The 17,838-nt window shown below is 36.4% G+C and overlaps 1 protein-coding gene across 1 annotated transcript; it reads left to right on the forward strand.

Moving 5' to 3' along the window:
- Nucleotides 1-7,114: 7,114 nt before the first annotated feature.
- LOC121267945 lies at nt 7,115-8,944 on the forward strand. The gene is made up of 2 exons (XM_041172043.1): nt 7,115-8,135; nt 8,551-8,944. The coding sequence occupies exons 1-2, from the start codon at nt 7,344-7,346 to the stop codon at nt 8,668-8,670; spliced, it is 912 nt and encodes a 303-aa protein (XP_041027977.1). The 5' UTR covers nt 7,115-7,343; the 3' UTR covers nt 8,671-8,944.
- The last annotated feature ends 8,894 nt before the right edge of the window (nt 8,945-17,838 follow it).

The following is a 17,838-nucleotide window of genomic DNA, read 5'->3' on the forward strand; positions in this document are numbered from 1 at the left end:
AGTCTCAAGGGCTGCAAGCTCATCATTGTGCTTTTCTATCAAATCAGCAAAGAGTAAAAGTATCCTTTGTCTTTCATATGCTAGTATCTTTGGCCATGGTCCTTCATCAAATGCCTTGCGAGCAGCAGCCACTGCTCGATTTACATCCTTAGCATCACCTTCAGCAACATGAGCAATCACATCCCCTGTCTTGGGATCCAATGTCGGGAAAGTTTTTTCTGATGCAACCTTGACAAATTGTCCAATAATCAAAAGCTGGGTATAATTTACTTGAATAGGTGGATTGACTGGTTCCTCAATAGCAGAAGTAGTGCTATATTTACTTATTCCTATGCTCAGACTAGAAATATTACCACCTGTAAATCCAACTTCCTCAGGCAATTTAACTTCCTCAACTTTACCTTTGACTACTGTGATTCGTTGACCCAGTGATGGGTTCCCAGCAATAAGTTTTGTGCATATTCTGCCATTTCAGATGCTTCCACAGCATAAACATACTTTGCACCAGTCTGAGCAGCAATTAATGATAAAATACCAGTCTTTGGATGTAAACAGTGACCACTGCTATTTAAAATAACCATCGTATTTGAGTTCAGATAGCCCACATTACTCATTGCCTCATAGATCTGACCTGCCATAATTGTCCAATTGCTAATGACAGCAACTATACACTTCCGCTTTCCTTTAATATCCCTTGCAATCGCCATACCAAGCCCAGCAAAAATGTTGTTGCAACCATGACCCCTCAGAATTGGAACAACTTGATTGGCAAATAGCTTTGTGTTTGGTCCGACTTGGATGTCCACCAGCAGCAGCACAATCATTTTATCAAACTCCCGACTTACAAGCTCGATTATGGTGACAACTGCATAAATCCTCACAAAAGTATTCCCTATATCAACTGATTGCATCGTCCCACCTTCTCCAACACTCAAGCACTGACCACAAGCTTTTATAACAAAAGAATATGGAGGTGTAAAATACATAAGTAGAGACATCATGTAGATGATAATACCCAAGAAAAACTGCAGCGTAGGCTTAAAATTGAACAAGTATACAAATAAAACCATGGTAAGCAGCATGGCCATTGATGTGGAATACACCTTCACAATATTGTTAGCATACTTCATCAGGCATGAAACCAACAAGCCTGTGGAGCCAAGATTTAATACAACCATCCAAGCTGTTGTACTATATCTATTAAAAATTCGGTGCCACCAAGGATCATTCTCAAATTCTCCAATAATTTTCAAAGAAGACTTCCAGCACGTTCCAATTTGCAGAGCCTTTTCAAGCATATTATCAAACAACTGAGGGACCAAAAATTTCTTACCTATATACACGGGATTTGTAGCTGCTTTCTCGGCAAGTCCCCTGCTCCCCTCGAGTTTCTTGCTGTCTCCATACACAAGAGATGATGTCTGAGTTGCAGAAGTTGAAGAGACACCAAAAGGAGGCACGACAGTTGTCGAATGTGCTTGTGAGGACGAAGCAGGCATTGATTGTTTACTAAACGAAAAACCAAGAAGCCCCAATGAAGCAGCAGTTGCTCTCGTAACACCAAAACCTGTGAAAGATCCCATGCCGCTGGAAGAAGCAACAGATCTGGCAAGAGCTGTTGTTGAAGCATTGCCTGTAGTCGAAGAAGAGCTTACTCCTAACCCAAGCATAGAGAAGGAACTTTGTGTAGTAGTACTACTACTGCTAGTAGCAGCCAGAGCCGAAGCACTCATGGTGGTGACGATTGAAAACAACGGCGATGGAGATGTTCCGAGAGATAGAGAAGTAGGCGCTCTCAGATCCAGGATGGGATCTTTGTCCTCTTCAGTGGAGACTACAACCTCCCCAAGCTTAACAATCTGAGCTTCGTCGACACCACTGAGATCAAACTCCCATCTGACGATTAGTAAGTAGGCGGTGCAAGGTAGGACCGAACGAATAGAAAAAAAGGAAAAATAATTTCTGAAAGGAAGAGAGGGACACGAGATTTGGAGTGGGAGATCAGAGAACGGTGGAAATGATTTTTGGTTTCTAATGGGATTTATGGAAACATGAGAAAGAGTTGGTTTTCTTCCATTGTTGTTGTATATTTTTCCTCTTCTTGCAGACAATAGAGTTGGTTTTCCAGATTTGATAACTCTTCGTTGAAGTTGTTCTGAAAATTTTCAATGTTGTTCTTGACATCTTTGAATGTCTGCAAAATAACATCCAAACGTTGTTGTGATTGTTTGACTTGCTCTCTGATGTTGAGCAAGGATGAAATAATTTCTTCTATTTCCATGGATTGATGAAGCCGATCAAGGAAAGACTGGCTCTGGATACCACTTGTAACACACCTCTAGTTACTTAAAATAAAAATAGACTGAAATTGCTCACTTCGAGGGGAGCACCTCTATTAAAAGAATGAAGAAGAAGATAAGAGAAATGAATAGGAAATTTCATTAACTTTTCTGAATGAATAAACCCTAGAGCCCTTGGCTCATACATAAAGAAGATGACCCCTACATGGGCCTAGGCTAATCCAACTAAAGGCATACAAGAAAATAAAACTAAGGCCCAAGGCTCACTAATTCTATTGTAGTCCAAATAACAGGTAGCATTAAAGTAAAGGAAGTTGTAAATGAAATTAAATTGGCCCGAGACCCATGGCCCATGCATTCCGGTCATGAACTGTGACACTCACACACACACACACAAATGATAAATTGGGGGGCGGTATGAGATTCAGTGCAACTGCTAATGCATTCTGATCAATGGTGGGTTTGCATGATGGTTTAGGTTAATTTGGTTAAATTACTCCATTATTTTAACTGCAAGCTTTCCTTTTTAACATTTTGAAATCGTGGGTTCAGTGCAATTTCCGGCTAACCTCACGAAATAAGATAATCAAGTACGGTCCACCCCCATGTTAATCCAAACTAGTCTTAATTGTAGGTGTGAATCAATTCTATATCATGGGGGACATCTTTTTGGAGAACTGAAATTTGAGTTTTAGGATATTTATGTTTTGTGTACTTCAAAAAAATGGATGAATTTGAAAAATATATAAAAAAATTATTTTTCCAACTTATCAAGCATTAGTCTTCTTTCTCATCACATTGATTCAAAATTGAACTAGTAGTGGGGTAATCTCCAATCCAAATAGCCAATATAATGGTCATTATGTAAATAGCACAACTCTATGTACACAAATTTAATGGTCTTTATGACATTTGCTTGCAGCGGAAAAAGTTGACTTTTGAAAGGTTCTCTTACAATTTTCAAGTACCACGGCCACGGGAACCAAATCTGCATGGGCAGTTTTACGGAGGATAGAGCTGATCGATGATCACTAATTTTTTTTCTTAATGTTTTAAATAATAATAATAATAATAATAATTTAATGCATTTCTAAATTCCCTCGTCCGAATCTAGCTGGGGAAAGGGGAGCTTCGGCTCCTTCATCCTATTCGTCCTATTTTTCTTCATCTCCTTTCTCTCCTCGCCGGCCCTTCGTCTCTAGTATTTTTTTTCTTTTTTCCTTTTTTTATAGGTTTTCGGCCAAATAAAATGATAGTCGTTTCGAGCTTCTCCCGTAACCATCGTCCGACACGCACACCATCGAGAGAAGCCCCACTCGCAGATCTTGCGGTCGACTGGATTGGTCGCAATCGGAGCAACGTTTAAAGGAAACATGTGAGGTACTCAAACCACTGCGATTCATCTTCCATCGATACCATGTCCGGTAGCTCAGGGCCCAGTGACTCCGGCAACGTCTTGACCGACCGAACGGCTCATTTCCAGTGTGTCGCATGTCATGCACGCACCACTAAAGCTTTCCATTTTGTTTTTTCCGATTCTGTTTGGTGTTGTTGGTGGTGTTTCTGTATTTCTGACTTTATGTTGGTGTGTTTTTGTTTATGTTTGTTTGTTGGGTTTTTTATTCGTAGGAAAAAAAAGTGAAATAGGCTATTAGACTTTTGTCTATAGCAATGTTTGGTTCCTCCCTCTTCTGTGTTAGGAGGATGAGTGTATTGTTCACTTCTCCTCCTTTGGAAGATGAAGTTTTGATGCGAGATGTTTTTTCCTCTGTTTTAATACAGAGAATGACACTCTTTTTGAGAGTTTTTATGAAATTTAGACAATGTCCGTCACAAGGTTTTTGTGTACGGAATGCTTGTAACATATGTTAGTTTGACTTATAATTTTGAGTCACAGATGTAACTTCTTTTATGGAATGAAATGAAACCTATTTTTTATAAAAAAAAAAAAAAAAAAAAAATGCACCCATCAGTGCAAATGCTCGGTCTACCTAGCATTTCTCAATCTGGGTATATTAATTATTTTTGCAAAGATTCAAGAGGAGACCAACAATTGATGGTGTACGAAAGAGCATTGAGAATTATTGCATTGTCATGCTTAAGGCGATCTATTTAATTTGTTTATATTCTGGCTTACAAACATCTATCCCCTATTTTGGGCCTAGTCATGCTTGGCTTATCTCGGATCACGAATTTATAATTGTCCAAATTATAAAGTTTAAACTTAGAGAGATAAGGATATGATGTGTATTTTATTACATCTATTGAATATTTTTATTATTATATGTGTCTTTATATCTAAGTTTTATAACCCACGCAAAGATTCTAAGAAATCTCATATCCCTTTGATGTTAAAATATTATCAAATATTTCATTTCTAAACATCACTCAAATATAAAATATGTTCAATTTCAAATCTTTAACTTTTTATCTAATCATTACAACTTTCACAAACTCTCAAACAAAACACAAAAAATAATATAACTTTTCAAATTTCAAAATAAAAATAATTTTTAAATAATTTTTTAATTTTATAATATTTTTATTCAACTTTTTTCTCTCATTTTTTAAAATTTAATAAAATATTTTAACTCAAATTATTTTACTAATATTCATAAGTATTCTATATATTCTAAATATCGAAATAAGCTCTCAATCTATTCATTCCGATGACTTTTGACTCTGTTAAAGTTTTTATTTATTTATTTATTTTCCATGTATGAGCATTCCTAGGTTATGCATTTTATATCTGAAAAAACAGTGATTCTATCCAATACAACACCTAGAGAGGGTTGAATAGGTGCAATTCGATTTTTCTGGTTTAATAAAATATATTGACAAGTAAGCAATCAAAAGATGAAACAAATCATACAAATAATCAACACAGAGATTTAGTTATGAAATGGAAACTCATTTGAAAAACGTCTTCAAATTCTAAAACTACTCTGGGTGTAAGGCACCACCTAAAATTTACTATAGAAAAAGTTTGTTACAACTAATATAGAGACACTCACAAAACCTTTGTAGTTCCTAAACTTGGCTTACAACACCACGAGTGATCCACTCGATCTCTACACGAGTGTAGTGTTGGAACTCCGACCTTTCTATAGCATTTCACGAGAATCTCTCGATTTCTGTAGCAATGGCAGCTCCGGAAACCTTCCGGCCAATAAACGCATCCACTCCAATGGACTCAACAGTATTTTATCTTGAGTGTGATATGGTGGAGGTATAATTTCCAAGAGATATGCAACTTTGAATGTGGGGAGAAAACTCTCTCAAGTGCTCTTGGAAATAGGTTATGTTTTTGCTCTAATTTCTCCACACCAAGGAAAGACCAAAAGGTTTCCTTTTATACAAACAAGGAAAGAGGCGCTCAAATATAAGAGAATTAGGTTCCAGAATATTGGTTCGAGCGAAGTGTCGAGCTGAGTCAAGCGAACTTAATTTCGCTCGAGTGAAGTGTTGAGCCAAGTCAAGCGAACTCTCTGACTTGAATGTAGCTCGAGCGAAGTGTTGAACCATGTCAAGCGAACTCTCTGACTTGAAGTTCACTTGAGCGAAATGTCGAGCCATATCGAGCGAACTCTCTGACTTGAGTTGGCCCTCCCTTTTTCACTTCGACACACTTCACACTTGTTACAACACAAATTTACATAAGTTTTCACAAGAATATGCCAATCAACTAATTTTTCCCTCAACAACATCTATATGTAAAATAGTCAAGAAGTATTTAAAAAAACTCTCTTCAACCGGTTATCTAAATGAAATGTGAAATACAATATTGCTACGTAAAGAAGCTAAATATCGCTAATGGATAACTATTCATCCATGTATAAATTTTGAGAAATATTTTAGTTATAAGAAAATTTATAAAAATAAATTTATAAATTATCATAATTTAATATGATAAATTAAAATGTAAAATAAATCTAATATATCGTATGAATTGATGTCAATATTATTAGCTTAAACGCGCAAGAAAAAGATTTGATGGATTTTCATCCAAACATGTACTAATATTTAAAAAATAAAAAAATATTATGTGCGTAACCTAAAGACACCAGCTCATGGACAGTTGTATGGCTATGGGGCTTTCACTTTCACATTTTCCCTTAAAAACAACAAAACCCATCGTTTTCACTCCAACCAAACTCTAACAAGCAACCGACACCATCCTCTCCTCATCCTTGCGAGAGAGTATGGTATAAAGACTAACAAAAGCATCTCTCTCTCTTCGACGTAAAAGTCTCTCGCAACTCTCTTCGAGACGTGTCCACATAGAGGACCAAAAGAAGAACCTTCAGCTATCTACCATTGAAACTCCCATTATAGTAAATAGTAATCAAACTTAAATTTACTATATTGTCTTTTGTTTTATTTCCGCTTAATTCCAACGTGTTTTAAAACAGCCTACACTTTAGAAAGCAAGTAAATATAATATTTATCGTCTGTCTCATTTGAAAATAATCTCTCTTTATTTACTTTATGCAAGTTTAAATAGTTGAAAAAAAAAATAGTTAAACATATTTTTCAGAGTTCTATTGTATCTAAAAGTAAGATTTTTATATATGACCACACAACAATATGGGACAAACAAGAAAATAGCGCATTAAACAATTAAGGGAAAAACTAATCTTGAATTTCCTATGGAAGTGAGGGATTAATCCATTAAAGAAATCAAAAGAAATATCTTGGAAGAACCCATCAAGAACTCATTCTCCAGATGGGTCCACGTGGACCATGCACCGTTTGTCGCCTTTAGGATGGATAAGAACATAATTCATGTCAAATCCCCCCTCCCTCCCCAGCGAATGGGTTCAGTCTTCACTCCAAGAGCTAGAGGACACCATGCCGGTGGCCTGCGCTTATTAATGATGGGAATTCCTCGCTAAACTCCATGAGAGCCACCTTCTTTGATTCAATAATTCAACACCCAAGATCCAATTCCCCTCCCCCCCACTCCCAAAAAATAAATAAAATAAATAAATAACTCCTATTTCCACCCCACCCTTTCTTTCCTTTCCAAAATCCTCGTAGGAAATGGATCTTGATGAGTGGGAATACCTCCCTGACGATGCCTTCCTTGATTTCCGTGAAGTTGGTGAGAAAAAGATTTTCTGGGGCAAACGCAGTTCTGATCCAAAAACTATTTTCAACATGAATTACTTCATATGCCCATCACCAAATTCCAGGAAAATCAATGAACCACCTTGTAATTCAATGATGCCAAGTCAACTTGTCACAGTTCCAATTCATTTCGAATCAACAAGTGGCACTGGCAAGGCACAAGATGATGAACTGCACAAGGATATCGCTAAGGTTCCTATCGAAATCAGTGTTGTGAGATCGGCTGTTGTCCCTATAAAAAACATAGCTCCGATTACAGGAGCTATGGAAGCTGATCAAGAAACGGTTTCGCAAGTTTTCTTCAAAATGAAGGAAAATGAATTCGTCGACATGAAAATGGACTCTCCAAGGTCTGGTTCTAGGGGATTCATGGCTCAAATTGATTCAGGTAGTTTTCAGTTTGAGGAAAAAGGTGAGGCTTTGGAGAGCAAGACCTCCCCAAGAAAGAAGGTAGAGAACGAGATGGCGATGAGCAAGAAAAACACCATGGACATGGACGGTGATGGCAGCCAAGAGGAGGTCACGTGGGAAGAGAATAGTGGTAGGCTGAACATATGGAAATGGAGCTCAACTGGGATTGGAGCTATTTGCTCTTTTGGTGTTGCTGCTGCTACGATCTGTATTCTGTTTTTTGGAAACCAACCTGGAAACAAACAGCACCAAAAGAAGGAGAGGCTTCGGTTCCGGATCTACACTGATGACAAGGTCAGCAAGTTTCTTGTGACTTGTGCTTCATCACATTTTTTGTCCTCTTGTACAGTCTTGTTTTTCAGGCATTAAAACTAACCGATATCATGATCTTGATAATCGGAGATACGGATCTCCGATTTCTTCTTTCTTCCATTAAAATTACTCAAGGATAATTTTAGATTTATGGTCGGGCAATCAACTAGATATACATGCTAGCTGACATATTCAGAGTGGAAACGGTGGTTTTTTTGTTTTTTTGTTTCGGAAGAAAAACACAGGTAATTCAATTTCACATACCTAACAAGCTAAAGATTTAGTATATTTCTTAGGAGCGTAAACATAAAGGTGATTCATAGGATTAGTTTCATAGTGCCCCACTAAGGGTATGGGGTCTCATTGAGCTGAGTCGGCTCCAATTATATGGTTGCAGATCAGAATAAAGCAAGTGGAGAACCAAGCAACCAAATTGAATGATGCAATTTCAGCATTAAGAGGAGTTCCTATGACCAGAGCTCACATAACGTGCGGTGGTTACTATGATGGACTTTGAAGCGCGCGCTTCCTTGAAGATATTCCGGAGGGTCAAGAATCGGATGGATTTGCTGTTTGAATTCTTACCATACTTGCATTGAGGTCTTTATAATATATATATATATATATATATATATATATATATGTTTTCTTTTTGTTTGTAAATAAGACACTATCTGGGCATTATGTATAGTTCCTGAACTCTCTCCGTGTCCTATATTCCTTGGGGTCATACGTATTGATTAAGCACTTACATATTTTGGTTTAAAAGTAATGTCATTTTATTATATCTATTCTGGAGTTTTCGTGTGAATGTCTATTTAGTATTTACAGAAAACTAACGCTAAGCACGCAGCCCTTAGAAATCATTGAAGTCAGAACAAAATAATGGTAAATGTTCCCTTTTTATGTAAATTTGCTTAGTGCGATGATGGCACGTACATATGAATAGCGTCCTGACCTCCGAATTCCCAATTAATGATACATAAGATCAAAAATTTCGGCAATAAGAAAAGAAATTGCTTTTAGTAGGTGGGTTGAATGTGAGAATGCAGGGGCTGTCCACTAGAGGGCAGTAAAAGAGTAAAGAAGATAAGATACGCATCTGAGTTAGAGAGGGATCGACGTAGAATGCATTCACCCAATTGCATAATAGCATAGCCGATGGATCAAAACGTGATATTTTTAATTGGGCATAAGAACATGAATGAAGGGAAGGGACTGGGACTGCGATTGCAATTGCAACTGCAACTGCGACTGCGACTGCGACTGATTGAAGGAGCAGCTCATTCCAAAACAAAGGAGATTTATGGAGTGGTGACCCCACTCAGTCTCAGAGGATGTAGATAAAGATTCCTCTCCATTTCCTGATTACACCCAATTTTAAAGCAGCCCCCCGGAGTCTGTACCGTCCAATTGTGGAGGAATGGGGTTCAATAGAAAATAAACAAATAAATAATAAATGAAAGTGATAGCCCTCTTTTACTGGAATTCCGTGCTGGGTTCTATGTACAGCTGCAGCCTCCTTCTTAACTCAATTGTTTGGTTTCCCATCCCATGTGCTTCCACCCTTGGACCAAGAATAACGTCACATTTTCAAATACACCGAGATTCAGAATTTGGCAAAAGGTTTGGTGCATGATTGGAATCTTATCATTTGGATTAGTCGTACATCTTAAGTAACTCCTTTTGCTTCTTCTTCTTCTTCTTCTCTCTTTGAAGTCAATTTGATAGCAAAGTTAAAAACATAGGATAAGACAACTCGGAATATCAAAACCATATACATGCATGGTATATATACGAAAAATGAAGACATGGTCACATCACATGAGAAAATGATGAGTTTGAATGATTAAAACAATGGTTACTAGTCAAAACGGATGGATAATAATTACACCAGAATGAACCACCATTCAAATCATGAAGATCAACATTAATAAATAATACAATAAATAAAGAGTAGGGCTGAGCAAAAATTCGATTCCAACTCCGACTCCACTCTGGTTCCGCTTCGGCTCCAACAAGTCAGAGTTCAAGTTTTTTTTCTCCAGGAAGTCAAAGTCCGATTCGGAGGTTTAGCCTGACTGACTTTGACTCCGACTCCAACTTCAACCTCCGACTCTACCTCCGACTCCATATCTGACTCTGCCTCTAATATTATGCATATGTTATAAAAATGTATGTATTTTCTATACATTCATCATATATTTTATAAAACTATAACTTATATAGTTAGTTAAATTCAATAATAGTATGAAATACTTATTATTATAAAATAATATATTATAAAGACTAATTGTAATACATTTAATACCAATGTATAAACATTAATCTATAAATTTATAATAACATGTAATACTATTATACTAATATATAATACTATAAAAACAAATGTATAGATTTATAATAATATGTAATAGTAATGTATAATAACTAGACTATAATAACATTAGTATAATAACATATAATACTAATGTACTAATATATCATTAAGTTAGAAATAAGTTAGAAACTAATATAATAATATGTAATTAATCACTATAGTACAAGTCTATAGACTATAATAAGGTAGACACTAGTAGTATATTATAGTACAAATATAAGGAGTTAATAACAAGTAATACTATAGTATAATAATATGTAATTGTCAATAATCAATACTATACAAGTATAAATACTAACAAATGTATTTAAACCCCATAGTACAAGTGTATTTATAATAATGTATAATAACACTATAGACTTATAATAACATTATAGATTTATAGTACATGTAATACCAATGTATAATAATACTAGTATAATAATTCTATTTAAATTTTAGACAATATATTACAAGTCAATTTAAATAATAGTTTTCATTAATCATACTAACAATTAAATTGAGTGATGGCAAAATTTATAAAAACCATAAATAAAATGATAAGTTGATAATATATAATTAGACACTATAGTATGGTAAAATGTTAAATGTATAATATGATAATAACATACAATACTAATATATAATGTAATGTATAATAACATGTAATACTAAAGTATACTAATATGTAATAGTAATGTATAGTAATCAATCATACTAACATGTAATACTAATGTATAAGCACCAAGCCACTAATGTATAATAACATGTAATACTAATATATAATAACATTTAATTAAAACTATAGTACAAGTTTATAATAAGAACAAGTTAAACATTAGTATAAAATATTATACTAAGTTAATATTTAACAACATGTAATACTATAGTATAATAACATGTCATTAGACATTAGTTAAATAGTAGCTGTTAACAATCAGTACTAAGAATTAAACTTAGTGATAAAAATATTATAAAAACCATAAATGAAGAAATTTAAGACTAAAACAGAGATTAAAATTTGTTTAGGTTTAGTTTAGGGTTTAATTTAGTTTTTAGGAAAACAAGAATGGGCCCAAAATAAGGTTTAGGCCCTTAGGGGAAGAGGAGCCCAATACATTGCAGGCAGCCCAGCCTAGCTCAGCCCACCCAAAAGGGCCAAAGGCCCGAAACAGAGTCAAAACGGCATCATTGTGACTCTATTTTGACCACAAAACTCAACACTCCACGTAAAACAGCACCGTTTTTAGAGGTTAAAACGACATCATTTTACGTCGTTTTGGGCCTTTGGCTTACTCCCTCTTTCCCTCCCACGACTCATTGTTAACCACAGAAGTTCAGAGTCTTTAGACCTCTTTCTTCTTCACGAACCCTAGCCCTAGCTCCACCGCCACGATCCCAGCCTCAGCCCCAGCCCTAGCCTGTGGTCAGCGTTCACCCAGCCTCCGATCTCTTCTCCCGTTGCGTCTCTCTCTCTTTTGGAGACCAAGTATGAACATCCCTCTTCTCCCATCGCCTCTCACCTCTCTTCTCTCGTTGTCTATCTCTCCCGTCGTCTCAGTTGTGATCTATTGCTTTTGCTATCCTTTACATGCATCTATGATCGATCCCCTCCCATTTTTAAATGAAAAATTAAGTTGAATATCACCACACACTTAGTAGATTAGCTGCAAATGGATTATCAGTGGGGATGTTTTTGTGTATTAATTATCATCTATCCAGTTGTTTTAATTAAAATTATCAATGGGACTGTATTTTTGTTAATGTATTGGTGATGACTAACAGTTACACTGTAACTGTGTTATTGTCAAAAAACAATTGGGCATGTTGGTAAGATTTAATTACATTTGGGGCTATATTTTTGTCAATGTATCATGTATGTTTCTGTCAATATTATTATTATTTTTTTTTTGGAAATGCAAAATAACGCTTCATCCATTACTCTCTTCGCCCCACAATACATGGGAGTTTAAAAATGGCATGCCATTTGATAAAAGAATAAAAATCTTCTTAAATTGCTAATAAAAATCTTTAGTTGTTGAGGGCCAAGGGTTTCGGGACTACACTAAATCCCTTGATCCTTAGTTTCTTATTCCTTCTCATTTTACGGTAATGAGGGATTGTATGAGGCTATTCTTGAGAGAGAAAGATAGTTTGAAAAAAAGTTTTTAACTACTAAACAAAGAGTGTACTTGGCCACCGACACTTGAGAGAATGGTAGTTTGAAAAGATTTAGGAGCTTCCACACTTGATGATTGGGAGGCTATAAAAAAAATTTTGAAATTTCTGGGAGTATTTTATAATGTCACATTGCATATTTATGGTACATTATATGTCACGCGAATCTATATTTTCAAGAGCTCATTAATATTCATGCCAACTTGAATAGTTTTTATGATAGTAGTTATCGACGCTTCAGTGCAATGGCCTTTAGAATGAAAACAAAATATGAAAAATATTAGGGGGATCTTGGAAAGATAAACCGATTGTTGTTTGTTGTTGCCATTCTTGATATGTGGTACAAGTTGGTTACTCAAATATATTAGCTCAATCAAACATTGGGCAATGAGAAGGATGAGGAATTTGTTGAAATCCTCAAGAAGGATATGAAACTTTTGTATGAACAATATGTTACGTTTGGTGGTGGTTACACATGTGGGTCTAAGTCAAGTATTTCTGACACTCATAATGAGAGGGAGTAGCTCTTCAGCTGATCCCTTGGCTTTTTTGAGAAACTTCCATAAAGAGCAGAAATCAACAAGCTTGATGGACTGTAAGTCGGAGCTAGAACAATATTTGTTGGAGGATGTTGAGATCCCTATAGAGAGTTTTGATATTTTAATTTGGTGGAAGGTCAAATCCACTAAATATCCAGTTCTTGCTATAATGGCGAGAGATATCTTGGCCATTTCAATTACCACCGTAGCATCTGAGTCAACCGCAGTAACTGATTAGCTTTATCTCTAAACGGACACTCCTTCACAAAGTGCTTGCTATCCAAAATAACACAAGTGGCCAACTCATTTGACACCCTTTCAGGGCAATCAATTAGTATGTTTGTATACACGTAGAAACATTAAAAAGACAAAATCTATGTGGAAGTATCGACCTAATTTCATAGTCATTCGGTGTGAATGCTACATGAAGAACATAAGCAGGCCTAACCTATCTATCCATAGAGAGGTGCGAAAAGAGCCAGTCCTAAGACTACTAAACAAGAGGAATTTTTAAACATATATAAAGCAATAGATTGTAGACCAACCTTCATGGACGTATCGAACCAAAATAAGATCTCAGATTGATACACTGATTTACCAAAATAATAAATAGAGTCAATGATGACTCCGCTCGTGGGAAAAACTGCTTCTTTCTTGTTTGATAGGGGGCTTCCATTACCAACGCAAATGAAAAGTGCTCTCCGAACCGTGATAGATAGTCACCTATCACACGGATTCCTATTTCTCAATGATATCCCACGATCAAGACAATTGGTCGAATCCTGCGAAACCATTTCATAGAAGTCCACTGATATCTTCTTTTTATAAAGCAAATCGACTTTGATTCTTGAATAATCCACATCATTTATGCTTCGATTGTAACAAAAGATTTCCTTTTTATGTGAAAAAGGCCCGTATTAGTAATTATGATTTTATGTATGGACAATTCCTCAATATCTTGTTCATTGGCAACAAAATATTTTCTTTGTGCGGCCGTAATAAAACATGTTTTTTGGAGAGAGATACTATTTCACCAATTGTGTCATAGGTATCTAACATATTCATACATAACGATTTTCCATAAAGTGGTGACGAAAGGTATAACTTGTACAAATCTTTACATTTTCCAATTCAATCTGATCAATTCGTTCGTAGATCTATTTACTCGATCGTAGACATTTTTGGAACACTTGTAACAGAGGTGTTCCAAAAATGATTTCCTAAGGGGAGTTAGTTGAGTTGGCCACTTGTGTTTTTTTGGATAGCAAGCACTTTGTGAAGGAGTGTCAGTTTAGAGATGAAGCGGATCAATTAATGTGGTTCATTTGTCGAGTCTATGAACTGACCTTCTGTGCTTCGAAGTCAGACAACAAACCTGAAAAGGCCTTCATGGCTAAAACAAACAGGTATAGGGAGAATGGGTCTCCTTGTTTGAGGCCCCTCCCTCCCTGGAAGAATCCATTCAATTCCCCATTAATAGAGATGGAAAAGTTGGTTGTCGAGATACATTCCATGATCCACTAAGTAAAAGCATTAGAAAAACCACTGGCCCTAAGAATCCCAAGAATGAAGTCCCAGTGAACTCTATCAAAAACTTTCATGAGATCCACTTTTAGAACGCATCGGGGAGAACCTTTGTTCCAGTGGTAATTTATCGAAAGCTCCTAAGCCAAAAGGATGTTATCACCTATCCTTCTACCTTGGATAAATGCAGTTTGTTAGGGACCAACAAGGTTAGGGAGGACAACTTTTAATTGATTAGCCACAATCTTAGCAATACATTTATAGACAGTGTTACAACAAGAAATATGTCGAAAATCCTTCCACTTATCTGGATTAGGAACTTTAGGAACCAAAGCAATAGCAGTAGCATTGAGCTCCTTTATATATTATCAACTTGCCAGATTGGAAGAAAGACTTGATGGCTTTGATCACATCATGCCCTATTACACACCAAGCCCTCTTAAAGAAAAGAGCATTAAAACCATCGGGGCCAAGTCTGTATGTGAATATTCCGAATCTAGTTCTAAATACTGGAATGATCTTTCATCGCTGTAATGAGGGTCTATTTCTTTAGATAAAGATAGATAGGTACTAAGTAATAAGAATCCAAAGGCTTACTTACATTTCTTTCTACTTTATCTATGGAGGAATTAGTTCATAGAATGCTTTTTGATTGCTCTACTTGTTGAAAACAACCGTACGAGGTAGACCCACAGCTAAGCTTACTCGAGGGTAGAGTAAAGAAAGACCAAGAAAAGAATCAGAAGCGTCTTCAAGCATGTCTACTGGAATCAAGGATAGTGATGAAGATCATGATAATGATAATAATAATAATGATATCCCTTTATCAGCAACACTACCCCACTCGACTTGACATTCCTAATTACTCAGATACAACAGTCAACAACTACTCTTCAATTTATCCTTTATCTAAGATCCTTTTATTCAAACTTTTGAATAAAAAATTATTAAATATTTTGTATTATCCTTAAAATTTTTTCACGTTGTCACAAGTGTTGTAGGCATTTCTCTATCTTTTTAGTAACCATAACACACTCTCTCTAAACCATACAATCTCTCTAAATCCATTACTCTCCCCTCTGTTTTGCACGTAAAATTTTGTATATTTTTTCCTTTGGAATGAAAATAGTTGAGCTACCTCCGAACTACAAGCATTGTACCATTAGGTGTTAGAGTCTCAGACTAATCTACAAGGAAAAAAAAAGCAAGAGTTGCAAAATGGAATGCAAAGTGTGCTTCACGCGCTATCCAAAGTGGAGCGTGGGTCTCATGCGCCGCCAACCGCCAGAGCTCCAAACACTATCATATTATTGAGCTTCAAATCTTCAAAATATAATCATCCTTGCCCTTCTATAGTTTGCATGTGGGACAAAGGCACCGATACAAATCTGCGTCATTCTTATTTATCTTGCTGCTTTTCCTAAAGTTCAGAGTCGGCATAACCTCCTAACCAAGTCTGTGGAGTAAAAGACGAGATATTTTTCAGCCGCAACAACTAATTTAGAACTTGTGCAATCTCATTTGCCCTCTCACTGCTACAGTGAAAATCTTGGGCAAACTTATCCGAGGACTGCAAACAAAAACAACTTTCACGATTGGTCTTTTATTTGATGATCATATTGCAATTTATTGATCAAGAGAACATAAGATATAAGCTACTCCCTACTCAGTTTGTGTTACGGGAGCTTAATAAGGAAGGAGCACACTGGGCGATTATGGCTAGAGAATAATTATTTTGAACAGAAAATCTTGCCTTATTTCGGAAACATATCAATTAGCATTTATTTTACATATTTTGCTATCCTCCATATATTTGGTTAGTTGAATAACGAGAGGGCTATAAGAATGTAAGAATGCAAGAATGCTATCAATAAACCATTCAGAAAATTATTCTCAAACTTTGGTTTGTTAGAGGCGGGTTCCACCTAAACCCACGATTGGTTCTAATATTTGTTCATCATAGGTAAGGCACAAAAGAACGATCCGATGTCCTTTCCCATTGATCCACCAGTAATGTGTTCCGTTGCTAGATCAACACGCAACATTTTGGCATCAGAGCTGGTTATGACAGACCCTCGAATAAAATGCTTAGAACAATAAATGGCGAACTTTGGAAGCTTCATGGAACGCCTCGTGAAAAAATTTGAAGAGACCAATGCAAAGGTGGACTCTCTGGCCAGCAGGAGTATGGGCGATGGAGAAAAGTCGGGGTCGAGAAATAGGAATGGAATGAATCGTGGTGGAGGGCAAAATTCGGCAGTGCCCAAGCTTGCTAATTGGACTTTCTGAAATACAATGGTCTGGACGATTCAACAAGTTGGATCTACAGGGTGGAACAATTCTTTGAGTATCAATAGACCAAGGAAGTAGAGAAATTGCCTCTGGCCGCATATCATCTAGAAGAGGAGGTGCAAATGTGGTACCAGCTTTTCAAAGATAGTGAAGAAATCGTGTCCTGTGAAGCTCTAAAGAGAGGCCTACGAACTTAATATGGCCTAGCCATGTTCGAAGATCACTTTGGTTTGTTAAGCAAGTTGCGGCGAACAGGGTCTGTCTAAGAATATTAGTTGCAATTCAAGCAGCTTGTAAACCTAGTGGGTGGATTGGCTCCCAACCATCAACTAGGATGCTTTATCAGTGGACTCAAGGAACCAATACGCATGGATGTACAGGTGGCATGTCCCACGTCCATTACGGACGCAATTGGATTATCCCGACTATATGAAGCAAGGAATTTAAAGAAGCTGATGCAGATGGAAGCCAAACGGCAAATGCCTGTAAAACCAACGCCACCCCCTCTACCTTCAGCCAACCTATCAAGAACAAAAACACCAACCATTCGATACCTCACTCCCAGCGAGTTACAAGAACGGAGGAAGAAAGGCCTTTGCTTTGATTGTGATGAGCATTTTGTGCTCGACCATCATTGTAAGAAGTTATTTCTAATTGAAGGGATATATATATATATATATATATATGCAAGATGAAGAAATTGATGGTGAAGGTGATAAAGAGGAGCAAGCCAAGTTTCATGAGGAGCCGATGATCTTAATTCATGCAATGGTAGAGACAACGTCACCAGAAA

The sequence above is a fragment of the Juglans microcarpa x Juglans regia genome, chromosome 5S (assembly GCF_004785595.1).
Source record: "Juglans microcarpa x Juglans regia isolate MS1-56 chromosome 5S, Jm3101_v1.0, whole genome shotgun sequence".
Taxonomy (NCBI): domain Eukaryota; kingdom Viridiplantae; phylum Streptophyta; class Magnoliopsida; order Fagales; family Juglandaceae; genus Juglans; species Juglans microcarpa x Juglans regia.

Bases quoted from the DNA above. Each gene is read 5' to 3' on its own strand.
- LOC121267945 (XM_041172043.1), top strand. From the start codon at position 7,344: ATGGATCTTGATGAGTGGGAATACCTCCCTGACGATGCCTTCCTTGAT. The intron at 8,136-8,550 runs GTCAGCAAGTTT...ATATGGTTGCAG, and splicing joins GGATCTACACTGATGACAAG to ATCAGAATAAAGCAAGTGGA.